Here is an 11,572-nt window from a genome sequence, read left to right as displayed (position 1 = left end):
CTGTCCCCTGATCCGACTTGTAAAGCAGGCTGATTGGCTCTTGGGTCTGTGCGCGTTGCCTACGTCATGCAATAAGTTGACGTCAGTGACGCAGACGCTGGTTCTGCTTTTGTTTTTTTTGTTTTTAAAGCTTATTTATCACATTCATGTTAAATACGTAAACTTTAATCCACTGATAAAGACAAACCGGGGGAAGACACATTTTCTTTCGATTCAACCTTTTTTGTCTATATGACGCGATACAAAAGGTGGGAGGGCCGACAGGAAGAAGAGAGTGGAAACATAATTCAGTTGGTAGACTCCTGTATTGAAGGGCTCTGCTGAACCGGAGGACCTGTTGTTCTGTTGTTATCTGTACTCGGCTTAATGAAATTACTGCAGTATCCGTTTGATAATAAGGAACTCGCGCTTCCAGCTGTCATTGTGCGCAGGTCAGGTTGTCAGAGGAATCATTGAAGTCAGGTTGGTAGCGCCACTTACGTTTCTGTGACGAACTCATATGTTCTTTAATATGGAAATAAAGAGAACGCATTTGTGTCCTCGGTGCACTTAAACTATCTTGGTAGGCTAACTTGATGAATTGAAAGACTAGCATAAGAGTGAAAGACAGTTCAACCAATGGGTTAAGAGGTTCAATGCTACTGTGATTTTGTGGCCAGTGGTATTGAAGGGAGGGCGGGTCTGCAAGTCAAACTACCGTGCTGGCTGGAACTTCCAGCGTTGATGTTTACAACAGTGTAATGGAAGTTGTTTATGTAAAACAGCTGACGTTTGACCGGCCTTCAGACTAGCCGCTGTCTCCTTGCTGTTGGCACGCAGGTACCGAACAAGCCAAATTTGAAGCTAGTTAGCAGCATGTGTGCTCTGTGGATCTGACAGCTAAATGTAGGCCTGTGTCGGTGATCGTTATTTATTCTGAAGCAGTTAGAGTGCTGTCAGATTCTGGTGGCTGCGTAGGCTTTTTAATACATGAAACGGGACACAGCGGCTCATTACTTTGCTTCAGTCTTAACCCTTTATAATCTCGATTTTTTATAACCAGGTTTGATCTAAAAAGTATGACCCCTGTTCATAAAGTAAATGGTCAAATGTTGCCTCGAACAGTGCTCACTGTATACATCCATTGATCATGTATTTAATGTCATGTCAAAGTATGCAAAGAAGAAACATGCGTGTACAAAAAAGATGTAGTCTACTACTTTATTTTTCACACAGGTAAGTGGAAATGTAGCATATTCCTTTATATCATCTAAGTGTCTCCCTCCTGTTACAGATGGGTCAGGCACTGTGGAGGCTGCCTCCCAGACAACAGCAGCAGCTTCAGGAAGAGCTCGCTGATCGACTGGCTGAGAGAGGAGGGGGACGACAGGAGCAAGGTACTCTGCTTCAGAGCAGGACACAGAATTGACTTGGAAATGATGGAAATTCTATATTTCACTGAAATTTTGAAACTGAAACGTTCTGGTGTAATTTATATAAATATTCCCGGTGTTAGACTGCAATCCAGGGTGCGGCGTCATTTATAGATGTAGCCAAGTTCTCTGAATGATATAGATTTAAATTACTATCTCCTATTTGTAATAGTTTTATATGTGAAGATAATGAATCAAAAATATACATTTTCTTCCGCTCAGTCCAGGGTCATGGGGTGGGGATGCTGTCACAGCTGTAACAGGGGAAGAGCAGGGGCTCACCCTGCACATGTCACTGATCTGTCAAGGCTAACACAGACAGATAACCTGTCACACTCATGGCCGATTTAAATTCACTAATTACACGTCTTTCGAGTGTGGCCAGAGAGGGGAACATGCAGACTCCACACAGAAAGGGCTCCTGGATTCAAACCAACGGCTTTCTTCCTGTGAAGTGATGGTGCTAACCACCACACCGCTGGACAGCCCTAAAGTCAGCATATATTTATTTATTCCTAAATCTGTATATATTATTAAGCATTAATGAGTTTCTTATGCCATGTACAGTAATTACACATGCTGTCATTTGAACTGACAGCTAACTGCATTTATCCTCTCCTCTTTAGGTTTATTTTTAACTTTTGGCAGTTTCTACCAAATCCACTGAAAACAATTAACCAGTGGTGAAGCTTAGAGTCAGAAAATGATTCATTTTTCTCCTCGAGGTGAATTTCAATGTCTGCGACTGAATAGAAAAACATTTTATTCTTTACCCAGGGAGAGATGCAGGCTCGCAGAAAAGAGCTCCACAGCACTGCTATCGGCCTGACATCTATCATCTGCTGAGAACACGCAGTGGCGGTATAAACATACAAACACACACGATGCAATCTGTATTAACAATTCATGCCTGTCGGGAATCCAAACATCTGTGACCATGTCCCCAGGGAGGAAAAAGTCCTTCATTCTCGTTTACTTTCATTTGGGCTTCACTTCTCTTCACTTTCACTATGAAATAATCCACTCAGTGAGATCATGTGAGATAAGGATTTCTAAACTAAAACAAGGAAATAGGTTTCTGTAGCATCCTGTCCTTTGAGGCTCCATTTTTGTTTGTGTGTTTGTTACATTGTCCATTCCACACATCAGTCGGGTCCCCCTCTGACACGATCGTGCTTGGGTAAAAACTTGTGATGCACATGTACTAACTTGTTATGTTGTAAACTGTTTGGAAGAGGGACCGCTTTATTGAATAAAACCATGCTGATCGCATCTTGCAGACATCTGCTCTGTCAGTTGATTGCACCACTTGATAAACCTAACTAAACAAGAAACAATCAAACAGTGTCAGTAACTACAGCTTGTTGGTCCAACATAAACTAATCAAAGTCTATTGGCAGCAACCAAACAACCCAATGACATCATACTCTGTACTAAACATGTAACTTTAGACACTTATTTCTTAAAGCCAACTTGACATATAATGTTAAATCGATGCCTTTATTAATGTAGTGTTTCATCTCCACTTCAGTACTGTTTAGTTGCTTCTTTTAACATTTTGTACATAATCAGAATAGCTGTAGTTAATAGGCTATTACTTTTGATTCATATGCAGGACGTTAAACCTAAGAAAGAGATAAATACTTTCATCCAACTTGATTATTAGCCACACAGAAAGGCTCCATCCGGGGTTTCAACCTGGATCTTGCCATTAGGTGAGGCTGGTGGGCTGTAACTATTCTATTGTAGGAAAGGATTGTATGCTGTCCGAAGGTTTCCAAGAAATTTGGGTGTAATTAGTGAGAGGCATAGCTGTTTGGCCATGAGTTCTGCCATGAGTTCTGCTTAGTAAATGAGTTTTTTAGCATGTACTTAAAATCAGGACAAAGTACGCGTACAGTGCTTCAAGTCAGTTTGCATTTTGGAGTCCTGGTACTGGGGTCTCTTAGTTGGCCCCGAGGTCTGAACACACTGCAGCTTAAGAAAATGTATGCAAATCGAAAAACAGAGCAAATTATGAAAACGTCTTCATCAATTTCACAGCTCATATGTTCTAAAAGCACGCAGTGCAACCAAATACAGAAAAATGCTACAACTAAATCTGAATACGTCTGTCTATTTTGTCTCTCCTTTTTTGGTAGGTAAGGAACCTCATGGTTTTATAGACTTGGAGATGCTGCCACCTGAACTGGGCATCACCATACTGTCATACCTGAATGCTACTGATCTGTGCCTGGCTGGATGTGTGTGGCAGGGTCTGGGAAATGATGAATATCTTTGGCAGGGGTAAGGCACTTCACCTCGGTTTTTTCTTGTGGTAATTACATTTTTACTAGAAGTGTTACAAATGTCTATGTTGTTGTTGTTTTTTTTAATAATCCATGTCAATTCCTCCAGGCTATGTAAGTCCACTTGGGGCCACTGCTCCATCTACAACAGAAGGCTTCCTGCTGGTTTCTCATATAGAAGACTATACCTACAGCTAGATGAAGGCAGCCTGACATTCAATGCTAACCCACAGGAGGTAATATATAAAGTTACACCCAGGATCTGTAGTAGAGACGCATCAACTGTGAATATTTCTTTTGTTTCCATCAAATCTCCTGCCAGCCAATATGTTAATTTTTCCAGGATTTCAGTGTAAGAACAAAATAACTTAATCCCCGTCCTTCACCTGACCTAATGATTTAGTCAAAGGGTCAGTATTGGTTGATGCGCACATCTGGATTTGGGGCATCTGCAGTCTGTTGTCTAAACCTTCAGTGATAACAGTTGATACAGTTATACACTGGAGGAAATAAGTATTTGATCCCCTGCTGAATTTGTAGGTTTGCTCACTTACAAATAAATGAATAGCATCTGTGTGAAGGGAAGCCAATGCAGGAGAAATATTTATCTCTCTTTCTGGTCCCTGTCAGTACTCCTGCTGGAACATTTTGGATCAATTGAAGGCTTTTCAAGGAGCTTTTAGTTTTTAGCAATAAATGCATGAACTAGTTTTTCAGCGTCACTCTGAGACAGGATATTTCTAACTTTAGAGATGTTGCACAAATGGAAGAAAGCAGTCTTACATATTTGTTTAATATGTGCGTTGAAGGACATGTCCTGGTCAAAAATGACTCCAAGGTTCCTCACAGTGTTACTGGAGGCCAAGGTAATGCCATCCAGAGTAAGAATCTGCTTAGATACCATATTTCTAAGCTTTTCAGGGCCGAGTACAATAACCTCAGTTTGATCTGAATTAAGAAGCAGAAAGTTAGCGGCCATCCAGGTCTTTATGTCTTTAAGACATTCCTGCAGTTTAACTCATTGGTGTGTGTTATCTGGCTTCATGGACAGATAGAGCTGGGTGTCATCTGCATAGCAGTGTAAATGTATGCTATGTCTTCTGATGATGCTGCCTAAGGGAAGCATGTATAATGTAAACAGAATTGGTCCTAGCACTGAACCCTGTGGAACTCCATTATTAACCTCAGTGTGTGAAGAGGACTCTCCATTTACATGCACAAACTGGAGTCTATTAGATAGATATGATACAAACCACTGCAGTGCAGTACCTGTAATACCTACAGCATGTTCTAATCGCTCTAATAGGATATTATGATCAACAGTATCGAACGCTGCACTGAGGTCTAGCAGGACAAGCACAGAGATGAGTCCACTGTCAGAGGCCATAAGAAGATCATTTGTAACCTTCACTAAAGCTGTTTCTGTGCTGTGATGAGCTCTGAAACCTGACTGAAACTCTTCAAATAAACCTCTGCAGATGATCTGTTAGCTGTTTGACAACTACTCTTTCAAGGATGTTTGATATGAAAGGAGACTGACTTATGATTGGTGATGGCTAAAAAGTGGCTAAAAGTGATGGCTTTTTAACTACTGCCAGCTCGAAGGCCTGTGGTACATAACCAATTGAGTCGATAGGTTGATCCTATTTAAGATTGAAGAATTAATTAATGGCAGGACTTCTTTGAGCAGTTTTGTAGGAATGGGGTCTAAAAGACACGTTGATGGTTTGGAGGAAGTAATTATTGAAGTTAACTCAGAAAGAAAAATCTCTAAATAAATATCAATGGTGCTGAAAGTAGCTGTAGATAATGTTACATCTGTGAGATGATTATGGGTAATTTTTTCTCGAATGGTCAAAATTGAGTTTGCGTTTTCCAACAGGGGTGGACAAGGCTAAGCATCAGGCTTTCAAATGAATGAAAACTCTGTTTAGGTCTTTGGTTGATCAACAAGCTAGAGTGGGAGATTGCTAGCATAACAAAATAAACTAGCAACCTGACTGCTCATTAGTTTGGTAACTCTTGTAGTTCAACAGCGCAAATGACGGCGCTGGGCTGGGGTCAGCATTACTCAACGTTAGTGTCATTGTGGGTTATTGGCTAGCTTAGCTTTAGCATGCTGTCTGTGCAGGTGCATGTTGTGTTAGCAACATTGTGCTGTTGTTTCTGTCCTCAAATAGTCTCTACTTTACCATTGCGCTCGTGTCCCTTTGTGCGAAAAAAATCGAAGTAATGTCCGTATCCACACTATAAACTGTGCCACTATTTTCCTTTCCCCAACACACGGACTGAAATCAGCTAATCGTAGTGAGAGTGCAAGAACCAAGCTGTCGTTACGCTGTCACCACGCCTATATAATAAATACTGCATGAAAATTGAGTGTTTTGTAGATTGGGAGACGCTGCCGCTCACAGTAAAAGAATTTGTCGGCTACAACTTGTAGTTTTCTCTTGGGAAGCATTTGTTTTAGAGCTGCCTCTCTGTTCGGCGGGCTTTCTGTGTCTGACCCTGAGACGCAGACGTCCCCCTTCCCTGAGTCGCTGAGTCAGTGTCTAGATTCTAACTTTAGTCCTACAAGTCTTTGCTATTTCAGAGCATCATTTTCCTCTTTGTGTTTGTAGGGTATCAGTTACTTCATGTCCAAAGGTATACTAGTGGATCACCCCACTGAGCTGGCAAAGTTTATTTTCTACACCAGACGGCTCAACTGGAAGATGCTAAGGATTTATCTGGATGAGAGGTTAATACACACACACACACACACACACACACACACACACACACACACACACACACACACACACACACACACACACACACACACACACACACACCACTCTTCACTTGACATTCACAACAGTTTGTTAAGCTGAAAGGTTGACACTTGCAGTTCATAGGTCCATGAATGTTTAGAGACAGTCACATCATAATAGATTAGTTTGCAGTCCAGTGTGATGGTGCTCAGAGGGAAAATGTTTACCTACTGTGTCCAAATACATTTGGTCCTAACTATCCCCAAATATATAAATATGCCTTTACTGCTAACTATTAAATGTATTTTCATGTTAGTATAGATATTTTAATATGTTTGTCTGGAACAAGTCTCTCTTGTAAATGACAAATTGAATCTCAATGGGATAAATAAAGGTTAAATAAATAAAGATAGTATCTGTATGCTATTCTGTGACTGCAGCTTGTGTGACTGTATGTTTCTGTGTGGGCAGACGGGATGTCCTGGATGAGTTGGTGAAGCTCCATAACTTCAGTAACCAGTTTCTCCCCAATGCTCTGAGGGATTTCTTCAGACACATCCATGCGCCCGAGGAGAGAGGAGAATATCTGGAAACCCTTATTACCAAGTTCAGCCACAGGTTTTGTACCTGTAACCCTGGGCTTGTTCGAGAGCTGGGCCTCAGTCCTGGTTAGTACTTAGTGTTCCTGCTTTAAGTACAGGAGTTAACTTAAGTGTCACCAGTGTGTCTGGGCCTCGAGATGGCTCTTTGATAGAAGATAGTCTTCTTCCTCTTCAGCTGCTTCCTTTAGGGCTTGTCACATAGGATCATTTCACCGTATCCCTCGCATCCTCCTCTGTCCAACCAAGCCCGTGCATGTCCTCTCCTCTGTGGGCCTCCTCTTTTCTTCATGTCTGACAGCTCCAAATTCAACATCCTTTGTCCAATGTGTCCACTATCGCCTCTCTAAACATGCCCAAAACCATCTAATCCTTGCTTCTCTGAATTCATCTCCAAACCATTCATCATAGCAGGTCTCACTATCATCTTGTAAACCTTCCTTTTGTCACAAATCACCCTGACGTCCATCTCCACCCACTCCACCCTGCGTGCACTTGTTTACCTTTCTTGTGCTTCGCGTTAAACGGTTGACCCAGCATATTTAAATTCATCCCCTTTCACTCTTTCTGCTCTGTGTTCACCGTAGCACCCGCCTGCCTCTCACACACACAAGTGTATTCTGTCTTGCTCCTGCATAGCTCCACTGTTGCAAGCTCTCTTTCACCTGCTCTCATCTGCAAACATCAAAGTCCATGGAGACTCCTGCCTGACCTTATTTGCCAACTTGTCCATCACCATAGCAAACAAGAAGGGGCTCGGAGCTGATCCCTGATTTAATTCCACAACCACCTGGAATCCATCTGTCACTCCGACCGCACACCTCACCACTGTCTCACTTCCTTACTATCCTTCCCCAGCTATTTATGCTTCTGATTTTCTGACTTCCTCATACACATTTCCTAGCAGCTCCATTTGACCCTCTCAAAGAACATCTCATTTGCATCTGTAGAGCTCTTTCTTGGCATGAAGATGGCTCACCAGCTTTATCCCTCTGTAGTTGCTGCACATCACTCTTGTTTTGGAAACACTGTACCCTTCCTCAGCCATCCTTTGTTAAATAGTCTGATCAAAAACTCCTCCAAAATAAGACACGGTACGTCATTTGAACGACCTGCCTTTCCACTCTTCATCTGCTTCATAGCGGCCCTGATTTTGTCTCATTCACTCTGTCCTCCATCCGCCCTCCTCTCTCTCATTTTCTGTGTTCATCATCTCCTTAAAGTACTCCTTTTATCTACTCAACACACTATCTTTACCTGTTAGCACATAGCCACTGCTATCCTTAATCTGCTGCACATCTTTTCCATCTTAATAATCTCTCTGCCTTGCCAGTCCAAGTCCTTTCATAATGTCCACCCTCACACACAACTCTCTGTAAAACCTTTTCTTTGGTGCTAGCATTAAAGAGATGCCCAGCAAACACTAAGATGCTAACATTCGTGGATATTTTGTTTTTGCCAGAACTGTTAAACTGATGTTGTCATTGACAGCGAACCGTCTTGTATTTGATTTCTGAAACAGATAAATGATAATAAGAGTAAAACTGGAAGCTTCAGTTTTTCGGATTCAGAAATGTCGAGGGAGTGTGATTTTCATCGTCCTGCTGTAGTAACAACAAACTGTAGTATGCAGACATGACATGAAAACCTCATTCACTGCCACATAATAAGGATGTCAGAAGGTTTTATTCTTTCCCTGCATTTACCAAAGGCTTTGTTAATGTCAGCAGAACACAGAGAAACCAATGCCTCTCTGGATTATTGCTAACTCGTCTGAACTGCTTGTGTGGTTAGGAATTGTAGCAGGATCAGTCTGACACTTTAGAGCCCAAGACTAGAGAGGGATGGATTACTGCCTTTTCATGGATGTGGTAATCTAACCACCTGTCCCCTCTGGAAAGTCTTGGAAACAAGAATGCTCTAGAGCTATTTAGTAGTAGAAATCACTCAGATTGACGAGTTTTTCCACTTTCTGTTCCTCTCTCCAATTCCAATCTGGTGCCTTCTCTCTGCAGATGCTGTGTATGTGCTGTGCTACAGCCTTATCTTGCTCTCCATCGACCTCACCAGCCCACACGTGAAAAACAAGATGTCCAAGAGGGAGTTTATCAGGAACACACGACGAGCAGCACACAATGTTTCGGATGACTTCGTAGGCCACCTCTACGATAACATATACCTGATCGGCCACGTTGCTGCGTAGCTCCAACTGTCAGCTGACCGTACTGCACTGAAAAAATAAGAACCGGCCTCGTGTCTAAAAGTATGGATCACCACAGAAATGGATTCGAACAACTTTTCACATCTAACGAGGAATACGACGGCTAAATCTTACTGGAAAGATCAGAAACAAATAAAATTGTCACTCCACTGCGAGAGACACTGCGCTACCAAAAATTAATGTTGACATGTGAAAGAACCTAATTTCTTTAAAACCCAGTCACTGCAGAGGAGGAGATTTGAAGCAGAGCCACGAAGACACTGCACTGATTGAAAGGGACTACTGACTGATGGTGGAGGAAGAGCAGGAAAAGCTTCGTCTTCAGTCTGTTTTCAGATGTCAGGGTAATTCTGCTGATTCCGTTTAGCTAAGCGCTGCTCGTCTCTCAGCTGCAGGACGAAGCCTGGCTCACTCTTGTTGGTAGTGACACACGAAATTAAATGGAGCTAACACAGTATCAAACATACCATCAGTTTAATAAGAAGATTAATTGTTAAGCAGTTGAGCCCATGCTATAAACAGTAGGCTTGATCAGCCGTATGGACACTATGGCTAGTAGATCAGTTGTAGACTGTTTTTGAAACTGCTTTGCTGAATAAGCCTAAATATGTCTCAAAATCCTCCGAACTATAATTTAACCACTGGGCTCTCATCCTGAGGCATAAGAGTCAGTACACATGAACACTAAACGATGCCATGTAACAGGGTTTTACCTGCAGTATCTGTAACAAACACAAGTTATGGAGGCTATAATACTACTGTGGCAACGCTGAAGTCAAACAGAGGATTCCTGCTGCAAGTCGGAAAGATTTTCTAATTATATTAATGAAAGAAAATTGAGACACTCTATATCCACATGTAGTTTAAAATGAATGTGTGAGAATCTTGTTCTTGCAGGAGGGCTGCTGTTGTAAATTTTAAATATTGCAAATTGCAATACAGTTGATTGTTAGTAACAGCTAATAAACATGCATATCTTTAGTTACTTTTAGTTGAAAGTGAGTATGTGATTTAAGAAAACGTGTCATAGCAGTGGCTTGGTGGTGATGGAGATGGATGCTTATTAAGAGAAAAATAGCTCAAATCAAGTGTAGAAGGAGATAATGTTAGCCAAGAAAAGAGGAGTTTTATTGGGTCTTTGGGGATTTGCCTCCTGAACAGGGGTGGATGCCAGAACTCTGTAAATAATATTCATAACAGAGTATAACTATGATTTAGGGCGTTCATAAAACTGTGTCCTGAACAGAGTTTAGCCCAACTGCTACAGTTTAGTTTTATTTCCTGAACAAAAAAGTCTTCCACTTTGTTCTGTGACATTAATCACATGTAGTGTAATTCTGTTTTACAGTAACACCACAACCCCTGCAAAAGCAGTCCCATGCTTTCAGAGGTCAGTGAGTCGGTGCTCTCAAGTTTTATTTAGCTTTCTATTTATATAACTAGCTGCACGGTGTCTGAGCTGTTATTGATGGATTTGTAAGGTAACACTACAATAGGGAGGACATAGATTGATTGTGGATACAGATACTCATTCTACTTTTTACTAAAAGTAAAGTTTTAATCAGGTGACCTGAACCATCTTGTAGATGTGCTGCAATATGCTTCGGGTGCTGGGGGGCTTCCCATGATGCACGGAGCACTTCTTCTTCACTCACCTCTCTGTATTTAATTATGAGCAGTGATTAAACTCTGGTTCTCTCCTGTAGCGTGCTTCCTGTCCTGTCTCTCTCTGCTCTCTCTTCTTCTCTTTATTCCCCACCACAATACTCACTCTGTGCTCGTAGCTTCTAACAGCGAGTGCCAACAGCCAGAATGTAGCTGCAGCTAAAGGGATCACAGCGTTCACTTAATGTAACCATAGCAACAACACATTTTCTGTGGTTTAATTAAGGGTTTGATTTTATTTGATCACGGTGGGGGTATTGTAAAACAGTCAAAAGATACTGGTTTTGTTTTCTGTCCAACTCATTCTCTTCTTTAGATCATTATCACTCAGACATTTGACACGAATGTTTAAATTATGAAATCTTTATTGTTGTTTTTTTCTGTGTTCTTATGCTATGAAAGTCAAAATGCACTGAGAACTTGTTCCAAGGATGTGTCTTTATTTTCCTGACGAGTTTCAACCAAGGGAGAAACTTGTGGCATTCCCTCAGAGCAAGCGAGACAAGCAATGCTCCTCTTGTCTAAATTAAAACGTACGAAAGTAAAGCGATCTCTCTCCTTTAATATCAGACGTGCTGTCGTGAATCCTTATGCTACGCTAGCGTTCTCTGTGTCCATCTCGTTAACAACGACT

At 41.5% G+C, this 11,572-nt stretch overlaps 1 protein-coding gene across 3 annotated transcripts; it reads left to right on the top strand.

Moving 5' to 3' along the window:
• The first annotated feature begins 100 nt into the window (after positions 1-100).
• Positions 101-10,978, top strand: fbxo8 (F-box protein 8). Of its 3 annotated transcripts, none has more exons than XM_085275822.1 (8): positions 101-248; positions 1,274-1,376; positions 2,190-2,273; positions 3,554-3,698; positions 3,810-3,936; positions 6,322-6,440; positions 6,925-7,121; positions 9,068-10,978. In XM_085275822.1, the coding sequence occupies exons 2-8, from the start codon at positions 1,274-1,276 to the stop codon at positions 9,253-9,255; spliced, it is 963 nt and encodes a 320-aa protein (XP_085131948.1). In that variant the 5' UTR covers positions 101-248; the 3' UTR covers positions 9,256-10,978. The 3 variants fall into 3 exon arrangements, with proteins under 3 accessions (XP_085131948.1, XP_085131946.1, XP_085131947.1); XM_085275820.1 differs by lacking the exon at positions 101-248 and adding an exon at positions 255-462; XM_085275821.1 differs by lacking the exon at positions 101-248 and adding an exon at positions 704-819.
• Positions 10,979-11,572: the final 594 nt, after the last annotated feature.

This window comes from Mchenga conophoros, linkage group LG6 (genome assembly GCF_057382185.1).
Source record: "Mchenga conophoros isolate Kocher_MC1m ecotype Shallow Benthic linkage group LG6, M_conophoros_male_GT1.1, whole genome shotgun sequence".
NCBI lineage: Eukaryota > Metazoa > Chordata > Actinopteri > Cichliformes > Cichlidae > Mchenga > Mchenga conophoros.
The sequence above is the reverse complement of the archived record's forward strand: the minus strand, read 5'-3'. Positions and strand labels throughout refer to the sequence as shown.